The following is a 23,071-nucleotide window of genomic DNA, read 5'->3' on the forward strand; positions in this document are numbered from 1 at the left end:
GATTACTGACAGAAGAGATGGAAGGTGTGTGATGAAGGATTACAGACAGACTGACAGAAGAGATGGAAGGTGTGTGATGAAGTATTACTGACAGACTGACAGAAGAGATGGAAGGTGTGTGATGAAGGATTACAGACAGACTGACTGAAGAGATGGAAGGTGTGTGATGAAGGATTACTGACAGACTGACTGAAGAGATGGAAGGTGTGTGATGAAGGATTACAGACAGACAGACTGAAGAGATGGAAGGTGTGTGATGAATGATTACAGACAGACAGACTGAAGAGATGGAAGGTGTGTGATGAAGGATTACAGACAGACAGACAGAAGAGATGGAAGGTGTGTGATGAAGGATTACAGACAGACAGACAGAAGAGATGGAAGGTGTGTGATGAATGATTACAGACAGACAGACTGAAGAGATGAAAGGTGTGTGATGAAGGATTACAGACAGACAGACAGAAGAGATGGAAGGTGTGTGATGAAGGATTACAGACAGACAGACTGACAGAATGTCTGCACTCATGAATTTATACTTTTAGTCAACGCAGCAACAAAACTACTTACAGACTATCATCAGACGTACGCAGCGATGTCCCTTTTTATATATATATATAGGACAAGTTCTGTAAGTCTAACGCAACAGACTCAAGGTCAGACTGAAGGGCAATAAGCTGAGGACAGGCAGGACAACAGTACCTTTCTCCGCTACAGACAGGTTAGGGTCGCTACAGGGCTTGCACGGACCAATCACCTGGTGGAACAACGCTCGCTGGAAGTTAGTTGGCTGGAGACACAGAAAAGACACATCAACCAATCAATGAACCAAATCAAAAGGTATTTATAAAGTCCTTTCTTTTCTTTTCTTTTTTACATCAGCAGTTGTCACAAAGAGTTTTTTATTTTTATTTTTTTTACAATTACCTGGCCTAAAAAAAGCAAACAGGAACAGGAAGAACATAAGGAAAGGTACCAGACCCAGAGATGAGGGTCATCCTATTCTGGCAGTACCAGGAAGTATTTCATTACATTCCAATAGGAAGATCTAAAGAGATAGTGATTGAAGCAGTGTACAAGGAGTACTGACCTAGGATCTGCCCATATAATCATACGGATTATGATCTAAAAGGGAAAACAAAGGGGGGAACTGATCCTAGATCAGCACTAATACTCTGAGATTCTTTGTGGATAAGGGCCCAGAGAAGATAGAGATTGAAGCGAAGCGGAGAAGCGTGGGCCAAGCCAACAGTAGCTGTACCTGTCCGTTCTCAGTGATGTTGGGGTACATAGCGGAGCTGGGTCTCTCACGGTGCAGAGGCAGCAGCATCAACATCTCACGGTTGTGTCTGTATTTTTCTGGCAGCGACGGGGAGCCTACCACAGAGGGAAGAGGACACAGAGAGGAACAGAGCATCGAAATTAGACAGAGATACTGAGAGGAGACAGAGATACTGAGAGGAGACAGAGATACTGAGAGGAGACAGAGATACTGAGAGGAGACAGAGATACTGAGAGGAGACAGAGATACTGAGAGGAGACAGAGATACTGAGAGGAGACAGAGATACTGAGAGGAGACAGAGAGGAACAGAACATCATAACTAGACAGAGATCAGAGCATCGAAACAAACTAGCCACACAAAGTAGGGGTTTGAACCCATTGCTAGTAAGATCTGACTACAGTAGACAACCTACCTCTGATACTGTTGGGGGCAGAGTTCATCATCTGGGAGGGGGCTGAGTGGGTGGAGCTCAGACTGGAGGACGAAGGACTGGGCTGAGACAAGAAAGAGAAAATATACTTATAGTAAATGAGCCAGAAACCAGATTATTTACTGTAAATGAGCCATGAACCAGATTATTTACAGTAAATGAGCCAGAAACCAGAATATTTACAGTAAAATGAGACAGAAACCAGAATATTTACAGTAAATGAGCCAGAAACCAGATTATCTACAGTAAATGAGCCAGAAACCAGATTATTTACAGTAAATGAGCCAGAAACCAGATTATTTACAGTAAAATGAGCCAGAAACCAGATTATCTACAGTAAATGAGCCAGAAACCAGATTATTTACAGTAAAATGAGCCAGAAACCAGATTATTTACAGGAAATGGGCCAGAAAACAAATGATTTACTTCATTCCAGAAATAATCTCTTGACTGTTAAATAGTCATTGTGGTTTTAGCAGTCAGCAACATTATCAGCTTCACTTGTAGTCATTTAGGACCATAGACTTTCTGTGTTCCCCATGCAGATCTAATTTAGCATCTGGCCCTTACTTAGCAGATAGTTAACTGTATTTCATTGGGCAGAGTCTTCTGTGGGAATAAGAATTATAAAATAACTTTATTATCCATCATGCGAAGGAGCTTACAGGTACAGTGAGGTGGGTACAGCAGGTACAGTACAGTGAGGTGGGTACAGCAGGTACAGTACAGTGAGGTGGGTACAGTACAGTGAGGTGGGTACAGTACAGTGAGGTGGGTACAGCAGGTACAGTACAGTGAGGTGGGTACAGTACAGTGAGGTGGGTACAGTGGGTACAGTACAGTGAGGTGGGTACAGCGGGTATGGTACAGTGAGATGGGTACAGTGGGTAGAGTACAGTGAGGTGGGTACAGTGAGATGGGTACAGTGGGTATGGTACAGTGAGGTGGGTTCGGTACAGTGAGGTGGGTATAGTGGGTAGAGTACAGTGAGGTGGCTGCAGTGAGGTGGGTACAGTGAGATGGGTACAGTGGGTATGGTACAGTGAGGTGGGTTCGGTACAGTGAGGTGGGTATAGTGGGTATGGTACAGTGAGGTGGGTATAGTGGGTATGGTACAGTGAGGTGGGTATAGTGGGTATGGTACAGTGAGGTGGGTTCGGTACAGTGAGGTGGGTTCGGTACAGTGAGGTGGGTATAGTGGGTATGGTACAGTGAGGTGGGTTCGGTACAGTGAGGTGGGTTCGGTACAGTGAGGTGGGTATAGTGGGTATGGTACAGCGGGTACAGCAGGCACTGCCCTGGTGTAGAGACATACCTGCATACGGTAGACGTCCTCGGGGTGTTCCATCACCATGCTGTCCGTCAGGATCACCAGGTTACCCGCCTCGCTGGAGGTGTGAGAGGACAGTGAGGAGGACGACTGGCGGATAGACCCCAGCAGATTCAGTGGACTGGGGGAGAGAGAGAGAGAGAGAGAGGGGGAGGGGAGAGGAGAGGGAGAATGGAGAGGGAGGGTTGTGGAGGGGGCGAGTGAGGGGTGAAGAGAGGGGTGAGGAAAGGTTGGGGATGGGTTGGAGGGAGGGAGGGAGGGAGGGAGGGAGGGAGGGAGGGAGGGAGGGAGGGAGGGAGGGAGGAAAGGTTGGAGAGGGGTGGGAGGGAGGAAAGGTTGGGGAGGGGTTGGAGGGAGAGAAGGTTCAGGGAGGGGTGGGAGGGAGGGAAGGAAGATTTGTGCCGTGACTCGTGAGAGCACTGAAATCACCTGTGGTAGAGGAAGGGAAATGTATGCATGCCTGCGTGTGTGTGTGACCATATATCTGTGTGTGTGTGTGTGACCATATCTCTCTGTGTGTGTGTGACCATATCTCTCTGTGTGTGTGTGACCATATCTGTGTGTGTGTGACCATATCTGTGTGTGTGTGTGACCATATCTCTGTGTGTGTGTGACCATATCTGTGTGTGTGTGTGACCATATCTCTGTGTATGTGTGACCATATCTCTGTGTGTGTGTGTGACCATATCTGTGTGTGTGTGTGTGACCATATATCTCTGTGTGTGTGTGACCATATCTGTGTGTGTGTGTGACCATATATCTGTGTGTGTGTGTGACCATATATCTGTGTGTGTGTGTGTGTGACCATATCTCTGTGTGTGTGTGTGACCATATCTCTGTGTGTGTGTGTGACCATATCTGTGTGTGTGTGTGACCATATATCTGTGTGTGTGTGACCATATCTCTGTGTGTGTGTGTGTGACCATATATCTGTGTGTGTGTGTGTGACCATATCTGTGTGTGTGACCATATCTGTGTGTGTGTGTGACCATATCTCTGTGTGTATGCCTCACCTGTGCCTGTGAATGAGTTTGAAGCTGTCAGGGCTCATGGGGCTGTGCGTAGCCAGGATGCCTCTTGTGGTGCTGACACTAGAACAGGCAGGACTCAGCTTGTCCAGTCCCGGCAGACCCTGTAGAGAGAGAAAGCACTAAATAAACGTCCCTTTTTCAGGATCCTGTCTTTCAAAGATAATTCTTAAAAATCCAAATAACTTCACAGATCTTCATTGTAAAGGGTTTAAACACTGTTTCCCATGCTTGTTCAATGAACCATAAACAATTAATGAACATGCACCTGTGGAACAATGGTCGTTAAGACACTAACAGCTTACAGACAGTAGGCAATGAAGGTCATAGTTATGAAAACTTAGGACACTAAAGAGGCCTTTCTACTGACTCTGAAAAACACAAAAATAAAGATTTCCAGGGTACCTGCTCATCTGCATGAACGTGCCTTAGGCATGCAGCGAGGAGGCATGAGGACTGCAGATGTGGCCAGGGCAATAAATTGCAATGTCTGTACTGTGAGACACCTAAGACAGCGCTACAGGGAGACAGGACGGGCAGCTGATCGTCCTCACAGTGGCAGACCACGTGTAACAACACCTGCACAGGATCGGTACATCTGAACATCACACCTGCGGGACAGGTACAGGATGGCAACAACAACTGCCTGAGTTACACCAGGAATGCACAATCCCTCCATCAGTGCTCAGACTGTCCGCAATAGGCTGAGAGAGGCTGGACTGAGGGCTTGTAGGCCTTTTGTAAGACATCACCAGCAACAACGTCGCCGATGGGCACAAACCCACCGTCGTTGGACCAGACAGGACTGGCTGATGAGACAGGACTTCACTGATGAGTTGCGGTTTTGTCTCAGCAGTGGGGGGATGGTCGGATTCGCTTTTATTGTCGAAGGAATTAGCGTTACACCGAGGCCTGAACTCTGGAGCGGGAAGGATTTGGAGGTGGAGGGTCCGTCATGGTCTGGGGCGATGCGGCACAGAATCCACGGACTGAGCTTGTTGCCATTGCAGGCAATCTCAACGCTGTGCGTTACAGGGAAGACATCCTCCTCCCTCATGTGGTACCCTTTCTGCAGGCTCATCCTGACATGACCCTCCAGCATGACAATGCCACCAGCCATACTGCTCATTCTGTGCGTGATTTCCTGCAAGACAGGAATGTCAGTGTTCTGCCATGGTCAGCGAAGAGCGAATACCATTGAGCACATCTGGGAACTTGCAGGTGCCTTGGTGGAAGAGTGGGGTAACATCTCACAGCAAGAACTGGCAAATAGGGTGCAGACCATGAGGAGGAGATGCACTGCAGTACTTAATGCAGCTGGTGGCCACACCAGATACTGACTGTTACTTTTGATTTTAACCCCCCTTTGTTCAGGGACACAATATTCAATTTCTGTTAGTCACATGTCTGTGGAACTTGTCTAGATGTAGAAAGTGGAGTTGACCCTAGTCTAGATGTAGAAAGTGGAGTTGACCCTAGTCTAGATGTAGAAAGTGGAGTTGACCCTAGTCTATATGTAGAAAGTGTCAGTGCGGCTTCCTGTACTGAATGATTTCTGAGCCTGTTGTGCCGTCAGCAATAACCGGGTCACAGCATGGGACTGCCGGTTCCTTAAACCACTTGTCAGCATCCCTCCATCCGGCCAGTAGTGCGGAAAACGCTCTCTGGAGAATGTGTATGGTTGAATACACACAAAAAGCCACTGACATAGAGACTGCTGAAAAAAAACACGGACATAGAGACTGCTGAAAAAAACCACAGACATAGAGACTGCTGAAAAAAACCACTGACATAGAGACTGCTGAAAAAACCACTGACATAGAGACTGCTGAAATAACCACTGACATAGAGACTGCTGAAAAAAACACTGACATAGAGACTGCTGGAGGAAAAAAAACTGACATAGAGACTGCTGAAAAAACCCCACTGACATAGAGACTGCTGAAATAACCACTGACATAGAGACTGCTGAAAAAACCACTGACAGAGACTGCTGAAAAAAACACTGACACAGAGACTGCTGAAAAAACCACTGATATAGAGATTGCTGAAAAAACCACTGACATAGAGACTGCTGAAAAAAACCACTGACATAGAGACTGCTAAAAAAACACTGACATAGAGACTGCTGAAAAAAACATTGACATAGAGACTTCTAAAAAAGTCACTCACATAGAGACTGCTCCTCATCATCTGGAACTGATCTATCAGCTTCTTGTGCAGGGGACGCATTTCAGGGTGCACCAGCTTGTCATGGACCGCAAGCCCCGCCCCCAGGATGTAAACCTACAACAGCAGACAGCAACAGCTTCAGTGAGTTTCAGTTTATTGCCACGTTTTAATTTGATCTCAACATTAAGATACAGACAGATAAGATACAGACAGACCAATACTGTACCTGTTCCTGCATGAGGTCTTTGAGGGCAGTGATCTTCTCTGTGTCTTCTGGGTGGCTGCTGATGTACTCCTTATCAAAGAAGGCCTGGTTGAGGGAGAGACAAGACAGACAGACATACGGGATGTAAGGGGACGGTATATCAAAGAAAATACCCCCCAAAGTATATTCTAAAACAAGCAAGAGTTTTGTGTTCCTCAGAGACTCCAGCCCCTATCAACCAAGGCATGCCTCAAGGTTTAGCCCTGGGACCCCTGCTGTTCATCCACCCCAGCCCCTGTCAACCAAGGCATGCCTCAAGGTTTAGCCCTGGGACCCCTGCTGTTCATCCACCCCAGCCCCTGTCAACCAAGGCATGCCTCAAGGTTTAGTCCTGGGACCCCTGCTGTTCATCATCTACATGCTTCCCCTCCACTCTTCAGGTTTAGGACAAAATGTGTCTGCATTTGAAAAGACAGAGTTTTTTATTGGACAAATTCAGTTATGTTTATCCCGGTTTCATTCCAATTGTTTCAGTTTAAGATTTTTCAACAGAATCGGCTACATTAATACACCCCTGATCACACGCACACACAGTTCACTTTCATAGAAACCACGTAAAAAAGCATGATCCCTTGTTCATTGTATTCCTTCTCATCTCGCACCTTTTCCCTTTGCTTGTGGACTTCAGTGCACAACACATCAGCGGTCTGCGACCAGACGAATAAACCTTTCCAAGACAAACCTTCATATCATAACCGCTAACTGCTACACACAGCCTACATCGTTTTCATCGTATTAACATCATAGTGAACATAGTTTCTAGAACTAATACATTAGTAAACCCGCTACAATCACGCAGTACAGTGTACAGTCAGCAGCAAGCAGTTTAGCAGTTACACCGACGGGCCCCAGTGGCAATTAATTAATAAAACCCAACTTGGAAGAGTTCCAGTGTTGGATAGCCATAGCCAGCTAGCTAACATAGCATCACACTCACTTTGTGCTGGTTGGGCAAACTAGCTAGCAGCATTTGCTAGCTAAGTGAAAGGGAAAGTAAAAAAATACAACCAAATATAGGTCTCTCTCTCCCCTCCTTAATTTTGGAAGAAATTAATTTGTTAAAAACTGATCAACTACTCTCTATATCTCTCTCTGAGTCAACTACTCACCATATTTTATGCACTGCAGTGCTAGCTAGCTGTAGCTTATACTTTCAGTACTAGATTAATTTGATTGGGTGAACAACATGTCAGTTCATGCTGCAAGAGCTCTGATATGTTGGAAGACGTCCTCTGGAAGTTGCCATAATTACTGTGTATGTCTATGGAAGGGAGTGAGAACCATGAGCCTCCTAGGCTGTGTATTGAAGTCAATGTAACCAGAGGAAGACGGAGGATAGCTGTCCTCCGGCTACACCATGGTGCTACCCTACAGAGTACTGTTGAGGCTACTGTAGAGGCTACTGTAGACCTTCATTGACAAAAAATGTGTTTTAATAAATTATTTGGTGACGTGAATATATTTAGTAAAGTTTTACCTAAAAAGGTAACATTTTTAAATATTTGACTATTTTTATGAAATTCACTCTTATGAGGACTCTCCCCTGGTTCTATGGTGGCACCTACCTCCTGGTATCTGGCGATGCCCCCGTTGACGGCAGCGTCAATGACCCCATTGAGACACATGGAGAGCAGGTTGATGTTGCCATGGAGCTGCTTGTGTTGGTACTGGCTGATCAGGGTCCGCAGCTCATGGTTCTTGTTCTCCACCACGTAGATGGCATTCTCCAGAGGACTCACCTCCACCTAGACAACACACACAACAGAAGTACTGTAACAGGACCTGAGGAGGAGGAAGAGGAAGCAGAAGGCATTCTCCAGAGGACTGACTTCCACCTGGACAACACAATGCAAGTAACTTGCATGTTATCACATTTTATTTGTCACATGCGCTGAATACAACAGAAATCCTTACAAGCCCTTAATCAAAAATGCAGCACAAGTTCAAGTTAATAAAATATTTACTAAATTAACTAAAGTAATAAAAATAAAATCAAAAGTAACACAAAATGACAATAACAATACCGAGGCTATATACTGAGTCATTGTGTGGGGATACAGGTTAGACGAGGTGATTTGTACATGTAGGTGGGGGTAAAGTTACTATTCATGGATAATAAACAGTGAGTAGTGTAAAGACAAAGGGGGGTCAATGTAAATAGTCCTGGTGGCCATTTGATGAATTCTTCAGCAGTCTCATGACTTGGGGGTAGAAGCTGTTAAGGAGCCCATTTGGTCCTAGACTTCGGTACTGCTTGCCGTGCGGCAGCAAAGAGAACAGTCTACGACTTCGATGACTGGAGTCTCCTTTTCCTGTAGTCCACGATCATCTCCTTTGACTTCCTCACATTGAGGGCACCACACGGCCAGGTCTCTGACCTCCTCCCTATAGACCGTCTTATAGTTGTCGGTGGCCTACCACTGTTGTGTCGTCAGCAAACTTAATGATGGTGTTGGAGTTGTGCTGGGCCACGCAGTCATGGGTGAACAGGGAGTACAGGAGGGGACTGAGCACGCATCTCTGAGGGACCCCCGGGTTAAGGATAAGCGTGGCGGATGTGTTGTTACCTACCTTCACCACCTGGGGGCAGCCCGTCAGGAAGTCCAGGATCCAGTTGCAGAGGGAGGTGTCCCAGGGTCCTTAGTGATGAGCTTTGAGGGCACTCTGGTGTTGAACGCTGAGCTGTAGTCAATGAACAGCATTCTCACAAAGGTGTTCCTTTTGTCCAAGTGGGAAAGGGCAGTGTGGAGTGTGATTGAGATTGCATCATCTGTGGATCTGTTGGGACGGTATGCCAATTGGAGAGGGTCTAGGTTTTCCAGGATGATTGTGTTGATGTGAGCCATGACCAGCCTTTCAAAAACTTCATGGCTACTGACGGTGCGGTAGTCATTTAGGCAGGTTACCTTCGCACTCTTGGGCACAGAGACTATGGTTGTCTGCTTGAAACATGTAGGTACTACAGACTCGGTCAGGGAGAGGTTGAAAATGTCAGTGAAGACACTTGACAGTTGGTCCGCGCATGCTTTGAGTTCACAACCTAGTAATCCATTTGGCCCTGCGGATTTGTGAACGTTGACCTGTTTAAAGGTCTTGCTCACATCGGCTACAAAGAGCATCATCCCGGGAACAGCTGATGCTCTCATGCATGCTACATTACATCCTCATCACAGACAGATGTAACACTTTTTTCCATCTGCAGTACCAAGGCACAGACACAGGTCTAATAATAATGTAAGCCATTTCACAGAAACGTTAATCCAAAATGACATGCATTTTACACGTGGGTGTTCCGGGGAATCGAACCCCTCATACTCTATCAACTGAGCTACAGAGGAGTATTACTGTCACGGCTATGTAGTGTCACTCACCAGCTCTCTCTTCTCCACCTCAAACCAGCGGGAGATACCAGGAAGAGGATGTGTGAGGATCAGCGTAGTCCTCTCGATCCACAAGCTCTTGAACTCGTTCTCTCGGTCTTTGGATCCTTTGTGGAAGGGCCGGTCGTATCGAAAGCGGCGCACGTTGTTGACACGGTAGAAGCTCTTGATGCGGTCTGGAACGCGGCCCATTTGGAGAATTTTGACATTCTCCGGAACCGGCGTCACCGCATAGATCTGCAGGTCTGAGAGGTACCGCGTCAAGGAAAAGATGCCTGGGTGGGAGTGTGTTTTCCATTTGGAATACACATACATGTGAGCAAGTATGATACAACCACTCATTCACACACACACATACATATACACCAAGTGTACAACACATTAAGAAAACCTGGCCAGACATAGACTCCAGATGAATCCAGGTGAAAGCTATGATCCCTTATTGATGTCACTTGTTAAATCCACTTCAATCAGTGTAGATGAAGGAGAGGAGACAGGTTAAAGAAGGATTTTTAATTCTTGAGACAATTGAGACATGGATTGTGTATGTGTGTCATTCAGAGGGTGAATGGACAAGACAAATGCCTTTAAACGGGGTATGGTAGTAGGTACCAGGCACACCGGTTTGTGTCAAGAACTGCAACGCTGCTGGGTTTTTCACGCTTCACAAAAGTTTCCCGCGTGTTTCAAGAATGGTCCACCACCCAAAGGACATTCAGCCATCTTGACACAACTGTGGGAATCATTGGAGTCAACTTGGGCCAGCATCACTGGGGAATGCTTTCGACACCTTGTAGAGTTCCTGCCCCGACGAATTGAGGCTGTTCTGAGGACAAAAAAGGGGGGTGCAACATTAGGAAGGTGTTCCTCAGTGTACACACACACACACACACACACACACACACACACACACATACACACACACACACACACACACACACACACATTACAGTTCCCATTCTCACTTTGTTTCAGAAGGATACACTGGGCATCACACTGTAAGATGGACTCGTCTGGTTGATTAGGGTGCTGCATGGCAATGGCTTGTGGGAATTCTCCCAGCATCCTTTGCTGGAAGGCTTCAAGCCGTTCGTAGTCATGACCGCGGCAGACAAACTCCTTGTTCTAGTGGCACAACATGGAAGAACCAGAATATTCAAAAGTATAAGGACATTGATTCTGTCTAATTCCTTATGTATCTCTGGTCCGAAATAGTGCCCTATCTAGGGTAGGGAATAGGCTGTCATTTGAGATGTGCCCCATACAGTTGGATTGACTCACCCTTAGGAAGAAGGGGAACTTGCGTCCGTAGAAGCCCACTCTGAAGAACTCTGGCTCTAGACGTTGCTGCTCCATGATGCTGTCATAGTAAGCAGCTTCCATTTTCTGACCAAACACAATCATTATTATGTTCCACAAAATATACATGTTGTGCAATTCTCCCATTCACATCAATGGTGTATATTTAGGTGAAAAGCTTGGTAACTCAAGTTAGGTTGCGACCTCAATCAATCAATCAATCAATCGATCAATCAATCGATCAAATATATTTATAAAGCCCTTTTTACATCAGCAGATGTCACAAAGTGCTTATACAGAAACCCAGACTAAAACCCCACAATCTGCAGCGACTACAACATCTACTCACCCTTATCCAGCTGAGGCTTTGGTAGTCGTATAATGTCTCATACTGGAAAGCCAGCTCTCTGCACAACGGTACCCCGTATTCCCAGCACTGGAGAAACACACAGAGCAAAATAAACAATCACAGGGTGAAAATTGATCAGTCATTTGTTGGCTTTCAATAGGGACAAATACTGCTATTCATGGGTTTTGCACGTTGTGTCACAATGTCGTTATGAAGATTCTCTTTATTAATTATTGTTGCGTTCTACTCAATGCGTTCTCAATTGACACTGATGAAGATGTCATCATAATTACATTATAGTGGCTCGGAAAAACACGATGACATTTCAAAATGAGGCAAACAATTAGTAGGTAAACCTTTTGTCATCATTGTGGTGCTCCCGAGTGGCGCAGCAGTCTAAAGGAACTGCATCTTAATGCAGGAGGTGTCAATACAGACACCCTGGTTCGAATCCAGGCTGTATCACAACCGGCTGTGATTGTGGAGTCTCATAGGGGACGGTGCACAATTGGCCCGGCGTCGTCCGGGTTTGGCCGGTGTAGGTCGTCATTGTAAATCTGAATTTGTTCTTTAACTGACTTGCCTAGTTAAATAAAAAGGTACAAATATATAATAAAAGTGATTCAAAAGGGTGCTGTGACAGTAATGTTAAAACATAGTTTCCTTCTGCCCCTACGTCATTATAAATGACATTCAACGAATCCTTAGATTAGATCTCTACAATATTATAACCTTAATATACTTGTTCTTGACACTGTTGATGAAATAAAGGCGTTAATTTGCTGTGATCGTTGGAAGTTTAGATAAAATCTTGGTTGTATCTCTTCCATATTTGGTGTTGTCAGGTGGTACCATTTGGAGGTGTTTCCGTTGGCTGGACCAATCAAAATCAACTTGATACCTTCGGAATTTTCACATCCAAAATCCTTGGCTGTCTAAGCGTCGACTTTTATGTCATTAAAGAAAGATAAATATTATAAATAAATAGATAGATAAATATAAATAAATATGAAAGATTTTGGACGATTTTGGACGTTTTGGACGATTTTGGACGTTTTGGACGATTTTGGACGTTTTGGACGATTTTGGACGTTTTGGACGATTTTGGACGTTTTGGACGATTTTGGACGTTTTGGACGTTTTGGACGTTTTGGACGTTTTGGACGTTTTGGACGTTTTGGACGTTTTGGAGGAGTCAATGGGAGAATGATATTTGGTACTAAATCGGTCAGCAGGTGTCGCTATTTTAAAAGGCAACTTTAAGGGTCATATATTGAGTCATGAAGAAGACAGGGAGATTATATTATTATATTATATTATATTATATTATACTATTGGTAGATGTCAACCACGTTCATTGTTGTAAATACTTGTGCTTCCAATAACAAGTCAAGCAACTGTATGTTATTTAGAGACATTGAGAGGAAACGAAGTAAAATTATGTCTAAATATCCATTGGTCAAAGTAATATGGGGTGGAGATTTTAACACAGTATTACATGATAATCTAGATAGATGGCCTCCTGAGGACAGCAATTCTGTTTGTGAGATAAGGAATATATGTCTAAGGTTAGGTGTTCTAGATATTTGGAGATATAAGAACCCAAGATAAGATTATGTTCACATGGAGTACCAACCATCTATACAATCCCGTATTGATTTCTGGCTGATACCTGAAGATATGGCCGACAAGGTTGATACAGTCTCGATTGAACCATCGATTTTAACAGACCACAAAGCGATCTCAATAAAGATAAATATGCATGGTTTGTCAACCCCAAAAAAAGTTAGTAAAGGTTACTGGAAAATGAATAAGACATTACTAGAGAATTAAGTATTTAAGAATTATTGATAAACACTGGAATTGTGCCTGTGTTATGACAACAACCACCCGAGCCACTGCCTGTTCACCCCGCTATCTTCCAGAAGGCGAGGTCAGTACAGGTGCATCAAAGACCGAGAGACTGAAAAACAGCTTCTATCTCAAGGCCATCAGACTGTTAAACAGCCATCACTAACATTGAGTGGCTGCTGCCATCATACTGACTCAAATCACTAGCCACTTTAAACAATGCCACTTCATATAATGTTTACATACCCTACATTACTCATCTCATATGTATATACTGTACTCTATACCATCTACTGCATCTTGGCTATGCCGTTCTGTACCATCACTCATTCATATATTTATAAAAAACATAGTCTTATTCATCCCTTTACACTTGTGTGTATAAGGTAGTAGTGAATTTGTTAGATACTTGTTAGATATTACTGCACGGTCGGAACTAGAAGCACAAGCATTTCGCTACACTCACATTAACATCTGCTAACCATGTGTATGTGACCAATACAATTTGATTTGATTTGGAAGTTACTGAGAGCTAATGAAATTTGATATAAGGCTTTTGGCTATTTCAATGGGGAAAGAAATTGCTTGTGCCAAGAGAGAGAAAGAATATGCCATCATAAAGGGAATAATGGATTATACTAAATAAAAATGAACCAACTAATCAGGAATTACTGGAGCTATCATCATTACACATGCAGTCAGACTGTATCCTCGAGGAAAAGGCTTGGGGAGCGTTTGTAAGATCAAGATGAAAATGGATGGAAGAGGGAGAGAAAAATACAGAATATTTCTTTCATTTAGAAAAAAGGGCAGGCGAAAAGACTTCCATATATACATGAATGATTAATAATATTCCCAATGAAAATCCAAAATAAATCTCTCAGCATGTTGCCCGGTTTCATCAGAATCTGTATACAGTCAACTTCCAATATGGATATTTTCTTAGATAATGTAGCAAACATTGCTAAGAAGATAGATATTGATTTCAGGGATTTTTGTGATGATGAGATAAAAGGCTCCCTGGAAATGATGGTTTAATAAGGTGAGTTTTATAAAACATTCAATGATAAACTGATTCCTTTCATTCTATGTTCCAAGAATCAATAGAAAAAGGGGAGTTACCGGCTTCCTTAAGAAGCAAGGTGTAATTACTTTGATTCCCAAACCTAATAAGGATACTCTTTATATAGACAACTGGAGACCCATTAGCCTGTTGAACAACGATGGGAAATTATTTGCCCTTGTATTTGCTAAGAGGTTGAAACAAGGCTTGCGTCATATAATTGATGAAGAACAATCTGGTTTTATGCATGGTCAACACATTAGTAATAACATCAGGTTGATCTTAGATATGATTGAAAAAATGACTTCATCCTTGATGATAGTTTTCTTATGTTTGTTGATTTTTATAAAGCTTTTGACACTGTAGAACATGAGTTTATGTTCAAAGCAATATGTTTTGGGCGGTTTGGTGACTTCTTTTTAAAATCAGTCCAAACTTTATATAGTGGTTGTACTAGCTCTGTAAAATTAGCTCACGGGACATCCCAAATATTTAATATTGGCCGTGGCATTAGGCAGGGGTGCCCAATAAGTCCATTTTTATTTTTGATTGGTTACTCAAATTATGGCCTTTCATATCAAGAAAGGGAATTTTCAAGGTGTTTCAGCACTTGGCAATGAATTTAAACTATGTCAACTGGCTGATGATACCACCATATTTGTAAGAGACAGGAATGAGGTTTCTAAAGCAGTTTCCTGTATTGAAGACTTTTCCTTAGTTTCGTGTTTGAAAATTAATATCGATAAGTCAGTCTTATTTCCACTCAAGGATTGTGTTTTACAGGAAATATATGGTATCCCAATTAAAGATAAGGTTATTTATCTTGGATTGTTATATGCAAGGATGAAAAACAAAGGAGTGACTTAAACTTTTACCCCATTATTGAGAAAACAAAGAAGAAGTTGAACCTCTGGTTGCTGAGAGATATTTCATTATACGGTCGAGTGTTATTGTCCCAAAGCTGAAGGGTTATCCAGATCGGTTAATGTCTCGTTATCACTTGAATCACCCCCCAAAATTGTAAAGGACTTAGATTCTATATCATTTTATTTGGTGGAACAAGCCTCACTATCTACGGAAAGGTATTCTCACCAATACCCAAGAACACGGAGATCTTGAGGTTTTAGATTTCAATACTCTAAATAATACTTTTTAAATTAGATTGGATTCCCTCAGCAAGATTATTTTGGTCAGATATCTATGGTGATATACAATGAGGGAAAGCATGGAAAATTGCTAACAAATATTGTATCAGTAACAAGGTAAAGTTTCCATTAAAATGTTACATAGAATTCATCCTGTGAAACATGTTTTGAAAAGATTCAAGCTGAATATTGACTATTAAATGTAATTTCTGTGGAATGAAGAAGGAGACCATTTTTCATTAGTTGTTTTACCTGTATATATAGTATATTTTCTGGGATTGACATACAGAATTTTGTTACAAAAAAAAAATAGGACCGGTTGTACAATTTAATGGTTTTGACATAATGATTTATTTCAGAAATTCTGGCATTGATAAAGATGTAGTATATTTAATTAAACTGCTAATGATAGTAGGTACATTTCATATTCACAAATGCAAATGGTCTAATTCAAAACCAAACTTTTTTCACTTTATAAATTCATTTAAATAATATTTTACTAAAATGAACAACAAAAAGGCAATTCAAACATGTTGTATTATTAATGAATATGATTTGTTTGTTTAGGATTCCTGGCAATGTAAATAGTTTGTATGTATGATTGTTTGCATGAGACCTTTTTGTTGTTCATTTTAGTTAAATATTATTTAAATGAAATTATAAAGTGAAACAAGTTTGGTTTTGCATGAGACCATTCCTCTTTTGTTTGTTAATATTTGTTATTAAAATACAAAAAATAAAAGTCATTGCCATATTGGCGATCAATTTACATTGAGAAGGTCGATTTAAAGGGAAAGATGTGAAATGAATGAAAACAGGAACAGATGTTCTTCGCGGATCGTGTCTCTTAGCTATCCTGTTAACTAGCTAAAGCTATACTTAGCTTTGTAAATACATATATATTTAGTCCCTATTTATTTTTGAATTCAGGGGATTTCATTTAGAAAAAAAAGCCCATGTTTTCACTCACGAACCTGCAGCCACTAGTTAGTTTGTCAGTTGAAGTCTGAAGTTAGCGCCGTTCTGCTGCGGAGCAGCGTCACAGAGTTCTATTGAGCAGCGATGTTAATGATGTTCCATTCACTCTAAACATGTTACATTCTCAGAGTAAATATTTTGTAACATTTTAACCTTTACATGATAGAGACATGAGGGTTGGACTATTGTTTTTTTTTTTACATAATGCTCTATTAAATGCACATATAAACCTTGAATTAATTAATACTTTTATGGGTGAACACTCTAGATTATGAGAAACGATTGATGACAGTTGATTTCCATTGTGTTCTCTCACCTACAATGTCCTTGTTGAAGTAGTGGATGACATTCCTGTGTTTTCCAGTATATATTCCACTTACCTTTCCCTTGTTGAAGTAGTGGATGACCTTGCGACTGAGGCCTTCTTTGCGATGCCACTCGCTCTGGGCTGGGTAGTGGAGGAAATCCCTTAGAGGCCTCTCTTCCCAGTGCAGTAGCTCCCAGTACAACAGCAGGGTGAACGCAGCCTCTGTAGAGTAACATTTAGACAAACATATTGTTTATATACGTCACTAGGAACAACATATAGCCATGTAGTGCAGGAACTCCCTCAGTGCAGCAGCTCCCAGTACAACAGCAGGGTGAACGCAGCCTCTGTAGAGTAACATTTAGACAAACATATTGTTTATATACGTCACTAGGAACAACATATAGCCATGTAGTGCAGGAACTCCCTCAGTGCAGTAGCTCCCAGTACAACAGTAGGGTAAGTGGAGAGTTACATACTACATATAGTTTATACAGTACTTCATTGGGAACAACAGCTCCAAGTTCAGCAGCTCTGTAGAACTATAGAAATATAATTATTAGACATTCCCTTTGAAGTTATAGGATATGAAGCCATATTGACTGTACTCATGGGGAGTAAATCATTTTAATTTGTAATATTCATATATTTATTGAACCTTTATTTAACTAGGCAAGTCAGTTAAGAACACATTCTTATTTACAAGCATGGCAATGTTAAAAGTGCATGCTATTTCAGAGATATTAGCGAGTACTAACGTTGCAAAGGGAAGGTATAAACTACTAAAATTTTGGTATCTTGAAAGGATTTTATGTAATCTATCACAAGACATCTAGTGGTTCTTTTTGGGGTACTTCAGATTATCACTGGTGTCTGTAATTATCTCTGGCCCTATGTTTGGCCTTATCACACATAAAATGTATGAAATAAGATGATTTTAAAATAAAGAATAAAATAGCAAAACAATATCCTAAATACAAACCATCAATTTAGGTACTGGACTTCCTGACGGGCCGCCCCTAGGTGGTGAGGGTAGGTAACAACATCTCCACCCCGCTGATCCTCAACACTGGGGACCCACAAGGGTGCGTTCTCAGCCCCCTCCTGTACTCCCTGTTCACCGATGACTGCATGGCCATGCACGCCTCCAACTCAATCATCAAGTTTGCAGACGACACTACAGTGGTAGGCCTGATTACCAACAACGACGAGACGGCCTACAGGGAGGAGGTGAGGGCCCTCGGAGTGTGGTGTCAGGAAAATAACCTCACACTCAATGTCAACAAAACAAAGGAGATGATTGTGGACTTCAGGAAACAGCAGAGGGAGCACCCCCCTATCCACATCAAAGGGACAGTAGTGGAGACAGTAGAGAGGGTAGTAAGTTTTATCACGGACAAACTGAATTGCTCCACCCACACAGACAGCGTGGTGAAGAAGGCGAGGCAGCGCCTTTTCAACCTCATGAGTCTGAAGAAATTTGGCTTGTCACCAAAAACACTCACAAACTTTTACAGATGCACAATCGAGAGCATCCTGTCGGGCTGTATCACCACCTGGTATGGCAACTGCTCCGCCCACAACCGTAAGGCTCTCCAGAGGGTAGTGAGGTCTGCACAACGCATCACCGGGGGCAAACTACCTGCCCTCCAAGACACCTAAACTACAATATTTTTCACAGGAAGGCCATCATCCAGAAGGCGAGGTCAGTACAGGTGCATCAAAGCTGGGACCGAGAGACTGAGAAACAGCTTCTATCTCAAGGCCATCAGACTGTTAAACTGCCATCACTAACATTGAGTGGCTGCTGCCAACACACTGACTCAACTCCAGCCACTTTAGTAATGAAAACATTTTATGTAATAAATGTATCACTAGCCACTTTAAACAATGCCACTTCATATAATGTTTACATACCCTACATTACTCATCTCATATGTATATACTGCACTCGATACCATCTCCTGCATCTTGCCTATGCCGTTCGGCCATTCATATATCTTTATGTACATATTCTTACTCATTCCTTTACACTTGTGTGTATAAGGTAGTTGTTGTGAAATTGTTAGGTTAGATTACTCGTTGGTTATTACTGCGTTGTCGGAACTAGAAGCACAAGCATTTCGCTACACTCGCATTAACATCTGCTAACCATGTGTTGGTGACAAATAAAATGTGATTTGATTTGAATGCCATTGGTGTTAAATATTAGGGTTTCAGCATGAAATAGGTTTATAAAGAATATATACATTTTTTTACAAACTTTTATACATTTCACTATGTCAATATGTATTTGTTGTCAATGTTTCGGTTGTGAGGCCGGTTGGACGTACCGTCAAATTCCCTAAAATGATGTTGTAGGCGATTTATGTTAGAGAAATGAACATGAAATTCTCTGGCAACAGCTCTGGTGGACATTCCTGCTGTCAGCATGCCATTTGCACACAATGTATATAGACTCTTTCTTCCTTTCTACTGTGTTATTGACTTGTTTATTGTTTACTCCATGTGTAACTCTGTGTTGTCTGTTCACACTGCTATGCTTTATCTTGGCCAGGTCGCAGTTGTAAATGAGAAATTGTTCTCAACTAGCCTACCTGGTTAAATAAAGGTGTTCTCAACTAGCCTACCTGGTTAAATAAAGGTGTTCTCAACTAGCCTACCTGGTTAAATAAAGGTGTTCTCAACTAGCCTACCTGGTTAAATAAAGGTGTTCTCAACTAGCCTACCTGGTTAAATAAAGGTGTTCTCAACTAGCCTACCTGGTTAAATAAAGGTGTTCTCAACTAGCCTACCTGGTTAAATAAAGGTGAAATAAAATAAAAATTCCTCCAAAACATGAGACATCTGTGTCATTGTGTTGTTTGATAAAACTGCACATTTTAGAGTGGCCTTTTACTGTCCCCCAGCACAAGGTGCACCTGTGCACAAGGAAAAAGAATTTTTATTTTATTTGTTACACGTTACGTTTATATTTTTGTTCAGTGTATATATGAATAACTTAAAAAAACAAACATGTATTCAAGTATAAATCAACATATAGATTATCGTTTTTTTTTTACCAAAAGTATTGAAGATTCCGGTAACTTTGGTAAATTACAGGTAGCTTAGCAACCATAGCTAGTACACTCTTTCCCTTTGTGAGTGAATAGGTTTGTGTGTGAGTATCATACCTGTGTAGTTGTCAGCCTGTAGGTGCATGTCACACAGCTTGTGGATGTTGTATTACCTGTGTAGTTGTCAGCCTGTAGGTGCATGTCACACAGCTTGTGGATGTTGTATTACCTGTGTAGTTGTCAGCCTGGAGGTGCATGTCACACAGCTTGTGGATGTTGTATTACCTGTGTAGTTGTCAGCCTGGAGGTGCATGTCACACAGCTTGTGGATGTTGTATTACCTGTGTAGTTGTCAGCCTGTAGGTGCATGTCACACAGCTTGTGGATGTTGTATTACCTGTGTAGTTGTCAGCCTGTAGGTGCATGTCACACAGCTTGTGGATGTTGTATTACCTGTGTAGTTGTCAGCCTGGAGGTGCATGTCACACAGCTTGTGGATGTTGTATTACCTGTGTAGTTGTCAGCCTGTAGGTGCATGTCACACAGCTTGTGGATGTTGTATTACCTGTGTAGTTGTCAGCCTGGAGGTGCATGTCACACAGCTTGTGGATGTTGTATTACCTGTGTAGTTGTCAGCCTGGAGGTGCATGTCACACAGCTTGTGGATGTTGTATTACCTGTGTAGTTGTCAGCCTGGAGGTGCATGTCACACAGCTTGTGGATGTTGTATTACCTGTGTAGTTGTCAGCCTGTAGGTGCATGTCACACAGCTTGTGGATGTTGTATTACCTGTGTAGTTGTCAGCCTGTAGGTGCATGTCACACAGCTTGTGGATGTTGTATTACCTGTGTAGTTGTCAGCCTGGAGGTGCATGTCACACAGCTTGTGGATGTTGTATTACCTGTGTAGTTGTCAGCCTGGAGGTGCATGTCACACAGCTTGTGGATGTTGTATTACCTGTGTAGTTGTCAGCCTGGAGGTGCATGTCACACAGCTTGTGGATGTTGTATTACCTGTGTAGTTGTCAGCCTGTAGGTGCATGTCACACAGCTTGTGGATGTTGTATTACCTGTGTAGTTGTCAGCCTGTAGGTGCATGTCACACAGCTTGTGGATGTTGTATTACCTGTGTAGTTGTCAGCCTGGAGGTGCATGCCACACAGCTTGTGGATGTTGTATTACCTGTGTAGTTGTCAGCCTGTAGGTGCATGTCACACAGCTTGTGGATGTTGTATTACCTGTGTAGTTGTCAGCCTGGAGGTGCATGCCACACAGCTTGTGGATGTTGTATTACCTGTGTAGTTGTCAGCCTGGAGGTGCATGCCACACAGCTTGTGGATGTTGTATTACCTGTGTAGTTGTCAGCCTGGAGGTGCATGTCACACAGCTTGTGGATATAGCGGATGTACATCTCCTCCTTGTTGATCTCTGACTTGTAGAAGTTCTAGGGAACAAACAGACACAATATATTAAAAACAAGACAACCCCTTTACACCACTATCTCAGGATGGCAGTGTGACAGGTTGTGGGTTGTTTTACCAACAGGTTGACAGTACAGACAGTGTCTATAGTATCTTACCAACAGGTTGACAGTACAGCCAGAGTCTATAGTGTCTTACCAACAGGTTGACAGTACAGCCAGAGTCTATAGTATCTTACCAACAGGTTGACAGTACAGCCAGAGTCTATAGTATCTTACCAACATGTTGACAGTACAGACAGAGTCTATAGTATCTTACCAACAGGTTGACAGTACAGCCAGAGTCTATAGTATCTTACCAACAGGTTGACAGTACAGCCAGAGTCTACAGTATCTTACCAACAGGTTGACACTACAGCCAGAGTCTATAGTATCTTACCAACAGGTTGACAGTACAGCCAGAGTCTACAGTGTCTTACCAACAGGTTGACAGTACAGCCAATCTTCTTGTTCTCTGTCTCGTCTCCTTTCATGCAGTCCCTAAACAGAGAGAGGAACCGGTCCAGTTATTGCTGAATAGTAATGAATAGTAATGCATCTTATCTTCTGCCCTCCACGGTTACATAACAACAAGTGGAGACCTATCTATCTAGTCTGGAGACCTATCTATCTATCTAGTCGTCTGGAGACCTATCTATCTCGCCTGGAGACCTATCTAGTCTGGAGACCTATCTCGTCTGGAGACCTATCTCGTCTGCAGACCTATCTAGTGTGGAGACCTATCTATCTCGTCTGGAGACCTGTCTAGTGTGGAGACCTATCTTGTCTGGAGACCTATCTATCTCGCCTGGAGACCTATCTATCTAGTCTGGAGACCTATCTATCTTGCTTGGAGACCTATCTCGTCTGGAGACCTATCTCGTCTGGAGACCTATCTATCTCGTCTGGAGACCTATCTATCTCGTCTGGAGACCTATCTAGTGTGGAGACCTATCTCGTCTGGAGACCTATCTATTTAGTCTGGAGACCTATCTATCTCGTCTGGAGACCTATCTATTGTGGAGACCTATCTAGTGTGGAGACCTATCTTGTCTGGAGACCTATCTATCTCGCCTGGAGACCTATCTATCTAGTCTGGAGACCTATCTATCTTGCTTGGAGACCTATCTCGTCTGGAGACCTATCTCGTCTGGAGACCTATCTAGTGTGGAGACCTATCTCGTCTGGAGACATATCCTGTCTGGAGACCTATCTATCTCGTCTGGAGACCTATCTAGTGTGGAGACCTATCTCGTCTGGAGACCAATCTATTTAGTCTGGAGACCTATCTATCTCGTCTGGAGACCTATCTATTGTGGAGACCGATCTATCTAGTGTGGAGACCGATCTATCTAGTGTGGAGACCTATCTAGTGTGGAGACCTATCTATCTCGTCTGGAGACTTATCTAGTGTGGAGACCTATCTAGTGTGGAGACCTATCTATCTAGTGTGGAGACCTATCTAGTCTGGATACCTATCTATCTAGTCTGGAGACCTATCTATCTAGTCTGGAGACCTATCTATCTCGTCTGGAGACCTATCTATCTCGTCTGGAGAGCTATGGAGACCTATCTAGTCTGGAGACCTATCTCGTCTGGAGACCTATCTATCTCGTCTGGAGAGCTATGGAGACCTATCTAGTCTGGAGACCTATCTCGTCTGGAGACCTATCTATCTC

General features: G+C 42.8%; 1 protein-coding gene across 1 annotated transcript in view; it reads right to left on the reverse strand.

The window, feature by feature from the left end:
- LOC109880617 (dedicator of cytokinesis protein 3) overlaps positions 1–23,071 on the reverse strand; it is a 218,797-nt gene that overhangs the window by 17,253 nt on the left and 178,473 nt on the right. The window contains exons 37-51 of the mRNA XM_031833718.1: positions 21,833–21,893; positions 21,284–21,377; positions 16,952–17,100; positions 11,535–11,621; positions 11,168–11,272; positions 10,870–11,011; positions 9,878–10,131; positions 8,072–8,251; positions 6,468–6,551; positions 6,242–6,355; positions 4,055–4,173; positions 3,027–3,162; positions 1,694–1,775; positions 1,259–1,374; positions 700–787 (exon numbers count right to left, since the gene is read on the reverse strand). Of these exons, the coding sequence (XP_031689578.1) occupies positions 700–787; positions 1,259–1,374; positions 1,694–1,775; positions 3,027–3,162; positions 4,055–4,173; positions 6,242–6,355; positions 6,468–6,551; positions 8,072–8,251; positions 9,878–10,131; positions 10,870–11,011; positions 11,168–11,272; positions 11,535–11,621; positions 16,952–17,100; positions 21,284–21,377; positions 21,833–21,893 (1,811 nt within the window). The remainder of the gene's footprint in view (positions 1–699; positions 788–1,258; positions 1,375–1,693; positions 1,776–3,026; positions 3,163–4,054; positions 4,174–6,241; positions 6,356–6,467; positions 6,552–8,071; positions 8,252–9,877; positions 10,132–10,869; positions 11,012–11,167; positions 11,273–11,534; positions 11,622–16,951; positions 17,101–21,283; positions 21,378–21,832; positions 21,894–23,071) is intronic.

Source organism: Oncorhynchus kisutch, linkage group LG1 (assembly GCF_002021735.2).
Source record: "Oncorhynchus kisutch isolate 150728-3 linkage group LG1, Okis_V2, whole genome shotgun sequence".
Classification (NCBI taxonomy): Eukaryota; Metazoa; Chordata; class Actinopteri; order Salmoniformes; family Salmonidae; genus Oncorhynchus; species Oncorhynchus kisutch.